The sequence below is a fragment of the Solea senegalensis genome, linkage group LG19, assembly GCF_019176455.1.
Source record: "Solea senegalensis isolate Sse05_10M linkage group LG19, IFAPA_SoseM_1, whole genome shotgun sequence".
Taxonomy (NCBI): Eukaryota; Metazoa; Chordata; class Actinopteri; order Pleuronectiformes; family Soleidae; genus Solea; species Solea senegalensis.
The window spans coordinates 10,227,063-10,243,728 of NC_058038.1; the positions used below are offsets into that span (position 1 = coordinate 10,227,063).

Genomic DNA, 16,666 nt, shown 5'->3' on the forward strand with positions numbered 1-16,666 from the left:
AAAATATTACTTTATGTATATTTTTTTAACATACTCATTGTGTTCTAAGGGTATCTGTCAAGTTCTCCAGAGGGTAAGATAGTTAAGACTGTCAAAGGCAAGGATATACAGTATTGTTTCCCAAAAGGTACAATAGACTACACAATCACTGTACCCAGGTCATGAGGAAAAGATTAATGTTCTGTTTTTGCTTTGTTTTTTTAAATCCTTTTTTTTTGAAAATACAATTAGAAAATACGAACGCAAAACATCTCCGATGTAAAAAGTGTTATGTCTGAATGAAGAGTGTGTGAAAATCGGATGAAAATCGAAGGCAAACACAGGAGGGGGGGAAGAAAGAAAAAAATCAAAATCAAAGCGCGCATGGATCACTTGATAGTGTTTAGCTGATTAAAGAATGAGAGACAAGTGGCAATTAGTTTTGGAAAAGAAAGGTGTTGTGCGATGGTGGCATTGCCGTCCACCCACCAACTCTGATTTAGTCATTAGTCAGAACATAAAGGTAATACATGTGCTCTCTTCACACAAAAGAACGAGCAAAAAAAAGAAAGAAGAAATCAAACAATAAATAAAGAGATTTGAAAAAATAGTTGTGGCATGTGCTTCACTATTTGCAAAAAGACTGGACAGGATGGTAGGCGATCCACTGCATTGCTGAACGTGACGCTCATGAATGAAAGGTTCGGGTGGTGGCGTGAGGCTGTCGGCTGTGGAAACTGCGCGTTCTCAAACATTAGTCTCAGGTTCGCGGAGAGGGAGATGTCCTGCTGCTGGGTCACTTTACAAAACATGCAAGAAAAAACCAAGCTCACCAGAGGAATATTTATCATAAAAGAATACACATCATTTTTTTTTTTTTCCAAACAGCAGTGAAACATCTCCAACAGACAATCCAAGACATTCAAAAGTTATCCTGCATTTGCGCTCAATTACATTTAAGAGGCCCCTCCCCCCCCCAGCATGAATAATTACCCAAGCCAACCAAAAAAATCATTTAGAAACATTCACAAAAAAGTCATGACACAAGATTCGACAAATAGAGTGATGCACGTCAAAACAGTTCACAGAAGCTTTTCAGTGAGAGGACAAAGTCTAGCACCTATGGGGCCACGGGGGTGTGGGGAGGGTGTGTGGTGTGGTGTGTGTGTGTGGGGGGGGAGGGATGGGAGGGTGAAAGCAAACATCCTTCATCAAACCAAAACAATGTGTTCAGTCAACAAACCAGCAATACGATTTGGTCTGATTGTCTTGCATCCACAGAAATAAACTTGGCAGAAGGGGACAGCTTTATGAGAGCTTCATTAGTTTAATTTGTTACATAGAAAGCTGAAAAACAGAAGAAAAAAACAAAACAAAAACCCACTCTAATCACAAAACAGCTCACCATGTTTGGTCGGACTGCAAGTCTATGTGAAGGTGTTACATGTAAGGTATATACAAGAAAAAAGGAGGTGGGGGAGAGAAAAAAAAAACAAACAACCTAAACATCAACGGTGAGACGCACAAGTTCAGTGAAAATAATCGTGAACAAAAAGGCCAGAAGAACGTCAAAGACCTCTCTCTCTGAATCTCGTCCCGTCTTTCCAAATAGAGCAGCTGAGTGTCCGCTTGTAATAGTTACGCATGTTCTTCCACAATCTCAGGTACCTCAGCACAAGTAAAGCATGACGCTCTTTAAAAGTGACATTGTACAAAAATAACATGCACATTTTGTGTCGAAGAAACATTTTGCTACTTTTTATCCCCCTCTGAATATTAAAATCCATCACCGTCCTTTACACACAGAAAACTTTGCAGAATTGCAAATTTGGCAGAAATTCAATTTATTTATGAAATCCTATTTCCGATGTACAGCTATGAGACAATATTGAAAAAAGATGGATATTTTATGCTCTCTATCATGTATGTTCATGTATGTATGTATGTATATATATGTATGTATGTATATATATATATATACACACATACATACATATACATATACATGTGTGTGTATATATATATATATATACACACACACACATCTCAAGATACATATATATAAAAGTACTATGAATTAAATAAACAATAGTCAGGAGTGTGACCACAATGTTAGTCGCTGCTAAATCATAGCTTTTTAAACCAACTCTTGAGCACTAAATAACACGCAAGCACAGAGATCGACAAAGAAAAAGAACAAAATGATCACCAGTAGGATTTTCTTTTCTTTTTTTTTTTAAATGCTCTAATAAATCCAGCTAAGAAAAAGACAAATTTAAACGCAAAGCTCATTGTTTACCATTCCTTACAGGTCCCCAAAAAGCAGTAAGACCTAGATGAAAGTTAACTATGATAAATCCTTTTGATCAGAGAGGTCCCCACTGCTTCACCTGTAAACAGTGAGTGCATCATCTACCCAATAATCATGCCACACTGAGCAGACTAAGGCCGGCGCAGAGTTTTTTTTCCAAGCTTTCAACCGAAACGGTCACTAAAGGCCGACACCACCACAGCCAAAGCTCTGCACCAATGCTTCCGACGCAGTTTTCCAACCAGTTGGCATTATGATAGGCACATCTGTTGGACTTGGTATTGCTTGGACAGATTCAGTATGGAGAGATGGGGGGGGAGGGAGCATGGTGACGAGATACAACAATCACTCCTTGAAGACTGTAGAGTGGGCCCGCTCAGAAAAGGGGGGGGAGAGGGAGGGAGGGGGGAGTCAAGCAGATTCAGTACCTCAACAGAAAATCAATGACCAAACCTGCAAAGACTTAAAATGTGTCATTACACCATCAGAAAGATCCAAGTCAAGCTGAATAGCCACAACCTACGTCTGTTCTCCCAAAGCCCCTGCCACAAAACACAAGAGGGATAAATAAAAACAAACAAGTAACAGTTGAGAAACAATCAGAAAAGGCAACACTGCTGGTTCTGCTGGATCTTTCTTCACTTTGCCTACATTTTCCACTGCGGTAGGGGGGGAGGGGGGATTTTACATTGTTGTCGTCATTATAAATAAGCAAGTTAGCAGTCCACCCTAGCGCGTCCCATCCTCAGACCCCCGTTTACTCTCTAAATGCCTGTCTCTCTCCCTCGCTCTCGTTATCTCTTCCTACTCGTCGTTGAAAAACTAGAACTCGGCAAACTCCTTTGCACACTTCTCTGTGAAGGAGACTCGGATTTCCTCTTCCTCGTAGTCGTCAAAGTTGCTCGTGTCACCGGGGCCTTTGCACTTGGGAATAAAGGGAGCTTCCACCTGGAAAGACACACACAATCAAATCACGAGTGAGTGATGCAGTGTCGTCACATGCGGCGCTTTTACACTACGCAGTTCCAGCATGACGCGACTCTACTCGGTTTGGTATCGTTTTCCAATACTATAGTAGTACCTCCTCAACGTGGGCGGAGTCATCATAGCACAGCTGCATGAAAATGCCGTGCTGACGCTAAATACACCAGACACCAGATTTTAGATATTTCCCTGCTAAACAACACATGTTCAGGATTCTTTGAACTGATTTTTTCGGTTTGATTCCCGTGTCGGACGTCGCACTCATGATTCTTCCATTGACACTCTCTGCCCATCAGTAGCCGAATCAACATCAAATTTAGTATGAGGTTAGAACGCTTCGAACCTCGCCAGAGCCAAAAAAAGCAAACAAAAATGAAGAAGAAAGAGTAGAGTTGAGCCGTGCTGGAACTTTGCAGTGGAAAAGCACCAATAGAGGATCAAAGGCATCAAAGAATGCCTCACATACAGGTTGCAGGAGATTATTAAAAAACATTTATACTCATTAATCAACATTAAAGTGGGATGTGTTACACTGTTAAGAAATCACACTCGAATACTTGGAAGTCTTATCATTTGTTTTCTCTAAAACCAACTCTTATTTCTCAGAATGAATTTCAAAAACTGCTGGGGAAACAGAACAAAGATTTTTTTATTGCATAATATAATAAGCATTACTAATATCAACCCAGTTTTTATCTGGTGATTTTGTCCTATTAAATTCACATGTCTGTGTTTGTAGTCTGTATCGTTAGGAGTAATCTGACTTTCAATCGCATTATCCAGGTATGTTAGTCTGACTAAGACAGTTGTATTCCGACTAAGGTGTTAACATGACATTAAGAAAACTAAACATGTAAGCGCACTGACTGTTGTTACTGATTACATGTGTAACTTGTCCTTGTTGGCGGGGTGATCCCACTCTGTGCAGCATTTAATCTCAGCTCAGCTTGGACCCTTGGACTAATAATCAATTTTTATGTAATTGTTTTGACAACTTCATTAGTGAACTACAAATAAAGTTGGCTTTATGTGGAACAAAAGTTGGAAGGAACTGAACTTTTTTTACTGGTGTAGTATTACGACTGAATCCCCCGGCTTTTACATTAAGAAAGGAAACTGAGAGAAAGGCATGTTTCATGTATTTCGTGTAACTTCCCATCAGCCTCTGTTAAATGTATCACCGTCTGTAAAAGTAAGGCCACATGATGAAGACTACATTACATTACATTACATGTCATTTAGCAGACGCTTTTATCCAAAGCGACTTACAATGGAATCAAGTACAATTTGCCAGGGGTGGAATCGAACTTGCGACCATGATGTCTTTGGTACACAAGGTAGGGTCTTAACCACTGAGCCACTCCACCCAGACTAAAGGCAATCCCTCTGAAAACACATCATTACTAAAAGGTACGAGGGCCGACTCCTCACCTTCCTCTGGTAGATGGCAATCCAGTCGGTGGTGGCAAACCACTTGTGGCCCTTGATATCATTGACTCCATTCCTGAGGTTGCCAAAGCGCTTGGTCAGATCCACCTGAAGCAAATTTCTAAGCAGATCTTTCAGGTCTGAGCTGAAGTGAGAGGGAAAGCGAACCTGCAAACGGCAAAAGCTGTGTGAGTGTGCGTGTTCACAGGTCCACGTGTTGGTTTGATTTCAGCTCATGCTTTCCTCTGACCTACAGCTGTGGATGTGTAAAAGCCTAGCAGTCATGTGTAGCATTATGTGTCAGTGACATTATGCCCACTAATGCTGAATTTAAATTTGATTTGCTTGGTTTTGACACATCTACCTTGTTTGCACCGTTCAACCTTCCTTTGACCTTCCTCATCTATGAACTACATCGCTTGCCACTGCTACTTTTTTTTGGATGAAAGGCAGTGATGACGGCCATATTGGAGGTGCAAAAACTGAAATCAAAATGTATTTATTTATTTCCGGTGTCTAAAGATAATCCATCTGCCAGATTAAGACATGTACTGCAGTCACGCACACGTCAGATAATTTACAATCTGTATAACACTGTTGTATCTGCCCAATAAAAAACAAATCTGTGTAATTATGGGCTGCTATGTTTACCACAACAAGTTCCCAATAGAGATGTGCTTCGAGAATTTAGAATTTGTTAAAAACCCTTGGCAACCACTGCACTTGGAATACAACAACAACAACAAATTCATGTTCATTTATTAAAAGGACTAGTGTGTGGGATTTTGGGGCACAAATCTACCATGTAAAAAAACAACAGTAGCCTTAAAGTAGCCTAAAATCATGAGAAGTTGATTTGTCCATTCTGGGCTACATTAATAACATGGCGGACTAACTACCAGTGGAAAAATAAGGGGCTCATTGGTGGAAGTGATGAAAACATACATTTAAAATTTTCAGGTAGTTATAAAAAAAAAAGTAAATGAAAACAAATTCAAAATTCACTTTCTATTGATAGATTCAAAAGTATTACAACATGGACCTTTTCAGCACAACAAATATAACAAACGCGCGCGTGCGCACACACACACACACACACACATAACATTCTTCAAACGATCTGTAATTCAAAAACATGGGCCAGGGAAAGTGAGCAGTTAAGATCATACGTTTCCCATAAAAGGACTGTACTTTTAAACTTTGCAAATCACTGCAACAAACATTATTCACTGTGTTATCAAACAAACTAGGAAATTAAAGAAAGTTTTTAGGAACATTTCAGTTGACTCACCTTCCCCGATACAATCTTCTCGTAAATCTGAATAGGCTGGTCTGCAAAGAAGGGTGGGTAACCAGCAGCCATCTCATATATCAGCACTCCCAGAGCCCACCAATCCACTGCTTTATTGTAACCCTGGAAAACAAAAAACACAAAAAACGCCAAATTAATATGTCATCAAACTACAGTTACCAGAGAGTAAGCAGGATATTTGTCTTTTTTTCCATGAAGTCCAATGTTGTCCAAATTAAGACACAAAAAGCAGAAGACGCTGAGCATTTGCAATAAGCTTGCACGTTGTGTGCAAACCTTAATATTATTCAAACAAGTATTACAATGCACGCAATTGATCTGGAACCCGCTTTCCCAAAACAGCGTTTCAGTGCTCTTAAAAATGCCGTTTCCATGCGGATAAAACCCAGGTATGATAAAAAAAACTTGAGCAGATTCACAAAGACTCGTCTTTGCAAACAAAAACAGAATGAATGGTCTCAGAGGCTAGTTCTGGTTCTTCAATAGCTCACAATGTTGATTTTGTATATTACATTCATGTTTAGAGGACAAAACAGATGATGGAACATGGCACATATAAGCGCACAACAGTGTGATTGACAGCTGGTACTGTCCAGTAGGTGCCTGATTTCAGATGACGTTATATGGGTTACGCAATGACTGGTTGCCACTTGTATACTATTCACAAAAGGGCCAAACTAGACACCTACCTTACTGAGGATGATCTCCGGTGCCAGGTACTCTGGAGTCCCACAGAGCGTCCAGGTTCGGCCTTTCACCCGTTTTGCAAATCCAAAATCTGTTACCTGAGGAAAGCAAGGGCAAAGGGCTGAGTAATAAACGCACTCTGCAAGAAGAGACTTATCTACTACAAATATTAACTCCTGATCCTTGCCTGTATGTAACCTTGGTGGTCGATGAGCAGGTTCTCTGGCTTCAGATCTCGGTAGATGAGATCAAGTGAGTGAAGGTACTCAAAGGTCAGTACAATCTGGGCTGCATAGAAGCGGGCGTGTGGTTCACTGCAAAACATCAGCCACAATATTTACAGTCAACCAGCAGCACACACAAGATAAATTCAGTATATTGGTAAAGTAAACCAAGAGTCAATTTACCTAAATCTACCGATTCTCCTTAAGTGTGAGAACATTTCTCCCCCGGGTACATACTCCATTATCATATACAGATTACTGTTGTCCTGCAGAAACATGAGCAAAGGCATAATTTGACACACAAACAAGAGGTAAACCTGCTGTGAGGAAAAGACTGAAGTTTTTAATGTTTTACATACCTTAAAAGAGTGCTCCAGGCGCACCAGGAAGGGAAAGCTGACGGCCTGCAGGATACGTTTCTCGTTCAGTGTGTGCTCTATCTGCTTCAGCTTCACTACCTGGGAGGGAAGAGGATGGAGGGATTATTCGGGAAGCACAGGCTGTTAAATCGGCTGATGAATCATTTTAAAAACAGAAGAAAAAAACAAAAGAGGATCATTAACTTATTAAAAAATGCCTTTAATCTTTTTCTTACACCCCTGTAACACGGATGTGTGATTCTGCATAAGAATAAGAAGCTGAGCCTGTAGGAGGATGACGCGACCAGCCAGTGATGGAATAATATCAAAATATTATCATTGCATTAATGTTATAAGATAATGTATACACCATAAGTCATGCATTTAAATGAGTATCAGGTTTCAACTACTGTACCTTCTGTCTATCAAGTATTTTCATTGCAAAATGCTGGCCCGACTCTTTGTGTTTAACCAGCATGACTCGACCAAACGAACCAGTGCCTAAGGTCTTCAAACGCTCAAAGTGGTCCAATGCTGCAGTTTGCTGAGGTGGAGAGAAATGGATGTTATGAACATAACATTTTACCAGCAACATACCACGAATGGTCCTGCTTAAAAGCATTAGAATTCAACTAGAATGTCCCGATGCGTCAGTTACAACATAACTTGTATTGTTCTTATGCAACTGAACATGTTTGTTGAGGAGCACATGTAAGCGGCGCATCCATTGAAGATGGTCATGTAAATATTTATATGTCCACATTAGCCCAGCAGAGGGTGCAATAGCCCTTTGAGGTGAAGTGGAATTAATTTCATCATGAATTCTGCTCTCACAGTCTGAGAGTGTGTGAATAAGCAAATGAAAACAAGCCTGGTCATTTCATGATGCATTATATAGAGCATCATCACATTAATGTGTCTCAGCACACACAAAAACACACTGTTAGCAAAAAAATATTCACATAATAAACAATGCATTTATACAATGGTGGGTAATAACAGGATAAAACAATGAAAAACTATTATGATTCTCTTTCTCACCTGTAATGGATTCTCCCATTTCTTCAGGAAATCTTCTTTGGCTTTGGCAAGAAACTCCTTCACTGCAATTGGAGACAAAATGGATGTTCATTAGGAATAGTTTTAAACATCCCGAGTAAAAACCAAAACCCAGAGAATAAAACATCAGTATATTAGTGTTTTACAACACATCGGTGTCCAAGTGTGAAGTTAAACAAAGCTCCAAATGCAATGTCTAACTGAGGAAAACGGAAAAAAGCTATAGGCTCTCATGGCTGCAACTGAAGAAATGTGTTCAGCAACAGTTAACCAGATGCCCCAGACATGATGTTAAACCATCAAACTAATGCAATGTTGCGCAAGAACCAAAGGCTGCCTGAACATCATCTTGTGAACTCAGTGTGAATTATGGTAGTGTCAGGGTGATGATGTGGGGTGGGGTATGCTTCTCTGCAGGAGTGAGGCTTGTTAAATCAACTCCATGCAATGCAGCAAAAATACATAGTATCTCTGCGAGAGGGAAAAACCTGCAAGCAAAAGTGAGATTTTGGGAGACCCATTTCAAGCAAGGCACCAGCCTGACAAATCAATTTACTAAAGCCAACGCTAAATATGTATGAGTAAGGGTGTATGTAACATTCAGCAACATTTATTGGTGAAGTTGCATGTTGCAGCGGGATATCCCTCACCTCAACATTCACTTCCAATTGTGTTGGAGAACCTTCAGTTAGCATCAACACTAGTTTGTATATTGTAAAAACATGGTGGTCCAATAACTCATATCTAGAAGAAGGCAGAATGTGGACATTGCTATAGACGATATAGTTCCCACACAGCTTTAGGGTGCCAACAAGAAAATACCATAGTTGCTTAAAATGTCAAAAAATCTTTTTACGGTTTGACAGAGTCCACTTCCATCTTGTTAAACCTACAGTTACACAGCTTACCCACTTATGCATCCATCATTGTGGGAGATGAAAAATAGATGGGGGGGGGGTGTATGCATCAGTGCCAAGAGTGCAATTTAACACAATGCTACAATGCATTTTAGTGCAGTGTTTGACTTGGCAAAGCAAAAACACACATGCACATGTTATAATTGGCCAACGATTGAACACACTGACAGCCATAGCACACATCGTGTCATATGGAGAAGTTCACTTGCGTTGCCTTTATCTTTATGAGGTTAATCGCTGTGCTCTGTGGGAACACGAAGATAACCAGCCCTTCCTCATTCCTCCATACCATCTGTGAGCTAGTTTAAGGGACACAAGCTGCCTCTACAGTTGAGGAAACAGTGCTAGTTCCACTGTTATCCCAGGACACAAGAAGTTTGAGGTGGTCATTTTACAGCAATTTAAACTCTTGATCGCTACAGTACAGTGAATATGTACGGAGCGAAAATGGCACAGCTACTAAATGCTACAGCTACTAAATGCTACTTTCGTAGTTTGGACAAAAGATTTCACAATTAGGGAGTGTTGAAAAGATTTGTTTCCATGATGCATTGCAATGAGGACATCCATGATTATCTATTGATGCAGTGACAGCACATAATCAGTTATAAAAAAAATTGCTTGTTGATTTTCCAGTTGCCAAAGGCTGCAGCTTGACTGTAGCGGTATTAGTTTTGTCCATATACAAGTGTAAACAAAAGTTCAAATTCAAAATTTAAAATACAAAACACATTTTTGGTTGCATTCAAACCATTGTCAACTTATTTCACGCCGTGTGGTGTCACGTCAGCGGCACAACTGCGCTGCACACGGGAATTGATTTGTTTTATGTAAAGACAGATAATGGAGGCAGTGGCAACGCTGAACTCGTAAGGCAAGAGAGCTGCAAACAAGATGGAGTACAACTCAAAACACAAAGCAGCGCCCGCAGATTTTCAGACGTGACGTAACGGTCAAACCAGTGAAGACGCAAAGCCCTAAGAACGAGAAAAACAAGATCCAAGTGCGTCCAATGTGCATGACTACAATAATCAAATGAATATATTATAGTAATTAATTACCACTGAAACAGTGGCGACACAAACAATGCGAGGATAATGTAGAATGTGGTTCAGTAATCAATGCAAAACAGCAGCCATGGGCACAGTTGAAATAAAGCCAGTCAGTAGTCAATAATGAAAGTGCATTGTAATCTACTCTTTAACTTTGTAATACAAATATTCAAATCAATGGACACTTGTACTAATAAGAAAAATAATAATTTGGTGTAGATCGTTGACCTCCAACACAGAACACACATTAATGAAAATGTAAATTCTTCTCCAACCAAATGGGATTTTCTGCTAATTCTCTTAAGACCAGCAGCTTCAACAATGGGATGGGAGAGGGCCAGCAAGAACGACAAAGACCAAAGTTCGCATAAACATGTTGAGAGCACTGTTGCTCCCACAGAGAGCACTGGATGCAGTCTGGTTGCTGGGGAAAAAACATTTCCCATGAAAGTTGCTCAACTCCTACTTCTAAGCACAAAAAGCCACAAATGGAATTATATTCCTGTTCTGACATGAAGCTGGTCAAGAAGAGATGTTTAGGTACTGCTGTTGAAGTAGCTGGAAGCAGAATGGCCAAATCAACAACTTTAAGAAAATATCTTGCTCTTCAGTAAGATTCCCTTATGGAGGCTTGGCAGCCATAACCACCCATGGAAAGTTACTCCTGAAGCCCTTACCATCTGGGATGACTATGGGTACCTCTGGTGCTACCGCATCTGCAAGGCGTGACCCTGATTCACTTGAGGACGATGACGACTCTCTCTTCCCTGCATGCCTTCTGGAGCTCTTCCTGTCACACATTAGCCCTGCAAAGTCTCCACAGTTTTTCTTATTTCCTCACAGCCAGTGACTCATGACCTATCCTGCCCCTGTGAGAGCCCCGGGGGTCAGATCAGCAGCCCTACTCATCCACAGAAACCAGTCAAGTGTTTTCACTAGAAGGATGGCTTCAGTGTTTCCTGTGACCGTCACTTTGCCTCGGATCAACTTCAAAGATGCGTCCACGTCCAGGCAAACGTAGCACAGAGAGGAGCACTGCTCCCGTTACACTCACACAGATCAATTGGACCCTTGCTTGGTTTGTATCAATATTTATTCTCCACACAAAGTACTCTCCGCCGTTCCCTCTCATGTCAACCACACACGCACATACAGAGAAGGTCCATATTGATCTAAACTGGGGCATAATCATCAGGGGGAGGAGTATAAAAGAGTAGTTGGTATATTTGTCCAGCCCAGAAAGAAACTCCCATGGAAAACTAGGCCTATGTAAATGACCCTTCAGATAAACTAGATACCATTTAGATGCAATGGAACATTCTTTCCCTAATTAGTGGATCAATCAGACAAGTCACATCTGCAATTAAAAAACATAAAAGTAAGGCATCACAGAAGGGCACAAACGACCAGGAAACTTCCTCTCCCTGTCCAAAAACACCAGCAACTCAATCTGTAATGCCAATGCTGAATTGATTCTCCAAAAATCAATCTTGCATCTCTCCCTGAGGCTTCATGAACCCCACTCTGACACAGGGACAGAAGGGTTATATTAGGACGACCTGACCGACATTCGATTGTAAAATCGGTCCCAGTGCTACACTGGGAATATTTTTTATAGATGTATTATTGCTCATGGGTGAAAGTTAAAGAAAAATTATTCATTATTGAATTATTTCCCAGCTGTATTTTGTACTTTAATCTATTCAAAATGCATGCAGCATTTTCCATCATGCAATTATTTATTTAAAGTGCTCATTCACAATCTTTAAGTCAAACCTGGAGTGTACCAACACAAGGAGAAATATAACAGTGCATCATCAAATATCCTTTACAAATCTACCCGTTTTCAAAATTAGCAGGAAGCTAAAAGATAACTTCGTAGATTGGCGCACAAACATTTTACATGGAAATAAAAGTGGTTAACTAAGTTTTGGCTATTCTTGACCCTTAATTTCTGTAGCATGGTATACTACCATGCTACAGAAATTAAGGGTCAAGAATTAAGGGTCAAGAATAGCCAAAACATATCATTTCAGCAGCAACGTCTATCAACCCAAACAACATTATATGAGTAATAACAACAAACAAACACAGGGATTCTCTCTACCAGCCACTCCCGTTCCGCTTGTGTTTACTGAACTCAATCCTCACTATTGCTGGGCCTGCCGCTGGACTATGCATCTCAGGATTGTTCACAGGCAGCATGTTTGGCTACCTGTGGCAACAACATGGTGAGCTTATCTGAGCAGGCCGATAGGCATTTAAACCGTAAGGTAATTGGTAATTAGTGAAGACTTATAACAAAGCCCCTTTTTACTGGAGACAGGAAGTGATGAGCGATCCAAAATACAAACCTGCCACTGTTAGGCAAACCAGCTGCGTGCAGGACATGAACCATTCAGATATTTATAGACGGAGGGAGTTGCACTTTGTGCGGGTTCCATCTCATTATATAGATGAATCTAAAACACATACTGTATATCCATCCAGCCCCTTTGACTGGTTGTGACGACTTGTTAAATATCTGCCTGTCTTTTTAAGCATGAACACTTTCTGATATACACGAACAGCACTACTTGAAAAAAGTAGTGTCTCAGTCTGTGAATGTTTGCATAGGTTCATCACACAGTGTAAACAGTTAAAGGCTAAACGTGTTAAAATGCTTTGTTTGAACAGTAACTGGAAAACAAAAGGTAACAAAGTAAAGACAAACTGCTGCATGTGTGCACTTATATAAGTGGATATACGCATTTACACACACATATCTTGGCTTCTGGCCTAACATACCTATGTCTGCAAAAAAAACAAAAAAAAAACTCAACTCATCAGGCCATGAGATTACGACACTGACAAATAAAGAAAATTCAGTTATACATATGAACTTGAGCACAACTTGCCAGGCTACACTTGTGGGCCACAGCATTAGCCACAACTCCACCACTAACCCATGTTCCTGACCAACTTCACAATGAAAACTCACTCCAGTAGCAAGCCTTTAGCTCCTCCTGTGGTTGATCATGTCTGCCTTCTCCACAGCCTGTGTCCCCTAAATAAGGCCCAGTCCGATGAAACAGCCTTCCTGCCAGCCTGTGAATAACAGACATCTTAAAAGGCTGGAGGAAGCCAGCTGACAGTCTGTGTAGAGTCACAACACTGCAGTATGTCCGGATGGAATAACGAACAGCAAAATCCAGAATATATGATAGCAACAGCGTGGTCTGGAACAAAACTTAATACTATCCTGGCTGCCTGTGTTTAGCCCATAGAGAAACAAAGGCAATGAACAACAGTGCTCAGCCTGGGCTGGACCTTCCTTGCTCCTTCACTTCCTGCTTCAGTTCACAGTGTCTGTCCGCCCTGCTTCTTCCTGTGGGCCAGAAATCAGCTCTTTATAAGTGAGTGGAAGCTCTCTGCTTGTCTTCAGCAGCCTGGAAAGTTCAGAGGAAAGAGAGCCTGCACGCTCGAACCAGCTCTCAACACTTTTTCCGTTTTCTGTAGAAACCAAAACCAGCAGCCATGTTGAAATTGATCTCTAGATGCTCTGTGGAAAATTTCACTCCTGAATTAGGCCCTGGTCTACATTTGGACTGAGGATCAGGTTGGGTTCTAATGGGCTGAGTGATGTAAAGCAAACCCAAAGCATTACCTCCTATGGTTTAGCTATCGATCTAGAGATTGCTAAATATCCACAACCCCCAAAACACACAAAAACAAACTTTCACAACACTTGAAGTCATGGGCCATGCATGTTACAGGAGTTACCAGTAATGGGTTAAAATTACAGAGGGACTGACGGCCATTCTTCACACCTACACTCTAGCAGCAGCAAGGAGCTAAAACTCATTTTGCAGATACCTGTTCAAACTTTGCACACTTGCGCGTTACTTATAGTGTCATGGATAAAAACACAGAACTGTGGCCTCACTATTCTTCTCAGAGGCCAGTGACCCCTGTGATTGGAGGAAGGCAACCCAAATGCTTGGATTAAAATTGACAATTAAGTTATCGATCCTTTTGAACCCCACTTAGTACTCCACAATGAGGTTCATTGTTTTTTTAATGTGCCAGGAATAAAAATGTAATTCAATATGCTTAACAAGCTCAACAACAAAAAATGAAAAAGCTGTAGGGAGCAAAAGCATGCAAACTGATTCGCGACACCACAGCATCCCTTTCTGCCTAACATGCACATCAACATTTCCACACGTGTACTCAGTGACACATACAAGTGTCCTTGTTCTAAATGCTGCTCATCACATGATGTTCAAGAGACTCCTCTACTCCTAGTTTGTGCCTGAAGAGGATTGCCCTTGTGCATCATATGACCCTGTCCTGTGTGTTTTTTCTTCACTGATAACAACCAACTCCCCTCAGTTCAGTAACCATCAAACTCTCAGCTTTCTGGTCAACACTAGCTTTGATACGACAAGAAGAAACATTTCATATGGGTGTACTTGTTTTCTTAATTCAAATTTCTGCATTACTTAAAGACACAGTTGATAATATTTAGGAGCATTTATAGGCAGAATTTGAATATAATACTCATATCTATGTCTGTTGAAATGTACTTTAGGCTAGGGCCATCTTGCACCACATTTTTTCAACTGCAATATGAATGGCCAAACCAGACAGTTTTCATACTTTGAAGAAGCTGCTTACTAAATAAAGAAAACCAACATCCTTTCTGGTATGCTAAGGCAACTGAAAGATCCCCATCTCTCTTGGGAAAGAACAGGATGAGCAGATTATTCCCTCATTAGTTACAATCTGCAGTCTCACCCTTAGATGTTACCAATTGTTACACACTGGACCTTTAAAAATAGGTCAAAAGATATGGGTTTCTCCTAATGATAAAATGGTTAAATGGTTACAAATGATACACAAATTTGTTAAACATTATTGAACACGTCTGCACAACCTGTATATGCTGCATTTATATGTATTTTACAAATACATTTTGGATGAAAATAGTTCAAAAACGTAAATGTTATAAGTTAGTAATAAGCATTTTCTATTGTGAGCTACCTATATTTTATTTAAATGTTTATTTTCTACATCAACAACTCCACATCAGGGTTTAGGTTTGCACAGTGTGTGCACCCATTCACAACCGTTTGCTCTAAGGGTGAAAAAAAAGAGATCAGAACTAAACAAACCACAAAGAAACCTGTGACTGTTGTACAAGGCCAGTTTCTGTCATCCTCATTGGTACCTCTAGACATAACCTGAGGCTTTTGATCACGAGCTTTTCACACATAATCGCCGAGGAAAATAATTTAACATCCTCCACTGTGAGACAGCTAGCCTGAAGTTTACACTGCATGTGGACATAAACGGTCGCCTGAAGTTGACAGTACAACAATGTTTTGCAGCTTGATAATAAGGGAAATGTGGCGTTTCTGTGGGGGAATCTCTGGGTCTTGGTGTATTGCATGTGTATAATAAGCTGTATATGGAAACAGGAAATGAATACAACCCAGACTCATTGGCATGATACAGCCAGCTGCTAATGCTGTAGCTGCGGGTAAAGGCTACTCACCGCTCTCCATCTCATTGCCCTTCTTTGCGGTGGGCGTGTTGCCCATGATGGCAGCAGGCCGATAGTGGACTCCCTGGGTTCGGGCTGAGTTTCCCTTCACAAGTCGTAGAGTGATGCGATACCTCCTCTTACCGCAGTCGATGTGTTCACAAGCTGGCTACTAGCTAACAGCTATCATTATTAAATAATTATAGTGTGTAACTGTGCGCGCCTTCAAGCACCTTCGCACAACAGATCCAGAAACACTCGAGGCGAGCGAGTGTCTTATCCAAGTCCGCAGCTGAAACTAACGCTTTGAGTTAGCTAGTCTAGCACGGCGGCTAACACTAGCAGAGATGGACAGCGAACGTTAGCGTAATAGCTTTAGCCTGGCAATTTCCACTTGCGAGAGTCTGCAGGTTGAGACGACGCTCGACTGTTCTTAATTCCCAGACAAGGCTTGCTTTATCTAAAATCCAGTCAGAACCATTGGACAGACCGTCGAAAGCCGTTTTCCGTCTGTCAAACGAGCAGGCTAGTGTTAGCTGTTAGCGTCCCTCGCAGTCGTATCCTGGCCTGACCTACCTAGGTGCTATCTCTATGTAGGCAGGCCTTCTTCAGTTGAGGCCAGGATGACAAAAAGTGGTACCAGGGTTATTCGCGATTTCCCCCGATGGCTGTTTCAAATGGATGCCCCTCCATTCATTCCTAATCCAGCCGTCAAGTGCAATGGTACCGATCACCTGATAGTCGATTACTTAAATCAACAGACCCTTCCATTAATCTTCAGACCGCAAGGGAAACTCCAGTCATCCATCCAGCGGGTCCCGCCTTTG

The 16,666-nt window shown here is 40.9% G+C and overlaps 1 protein-coding gene across 3 annotated transcripts; it reads right to left on the minus strand.

Moving 5' to 3' along the window:
• Window positions 1-2,034: 2,034 nt before the first annotated feature.
• prkacaa (protein kinase, cAMP-dependent, catalytic, alpha, genome duplicate a) lies at window positions 2,035-16,662 on the minus strand. 3 transcript variants are annotated; one of them, XM_044051539.1, is made up of 10 exons: window positions 15,852-16,662; window positions 8,326-8,387; window positions 7,700-7,828; window positions 7,285-7,383; window positions 7,109-7,191; window positions 6,889-7,015; window positions 6,704-6,799; window positions 5,994-6,116; window positions 4,706-4,870; window positions 2,035-3,238 (listed from the first exon to the last, which is right to left on the minus strand). In XM_044051539.1, the coding sequence occupies exons 1-10, from the start codon at window positions 15,895-15,897 to the stop codon at window positions 3,113-3,115; spliced, it is 1,056 nt and encodes a 351-aa protein (XP_043907474.1). In that variant the 5' UTR covers window positions 15,898-16,662; the 3' UTR covers window positions 2,035-3,112. The 3 variants fall into 3 exon arrangements, with proteins under 3 accessions (XP_043907474.1, XP_043907473.1, XP_043907475.1); XM_044051538.1 differs by lacking the exon at window positions 15,852-16,662 and adding an exon at window positions 13,293-13,436; XM_044051540.1 differs by lacking the exon at window positions 15,852-16,662 and adding an exon at window positions 10,990-11,311.
• Between the last annotated feature and the right edge of the window lie 4 nt (window positions 16,663-16,666).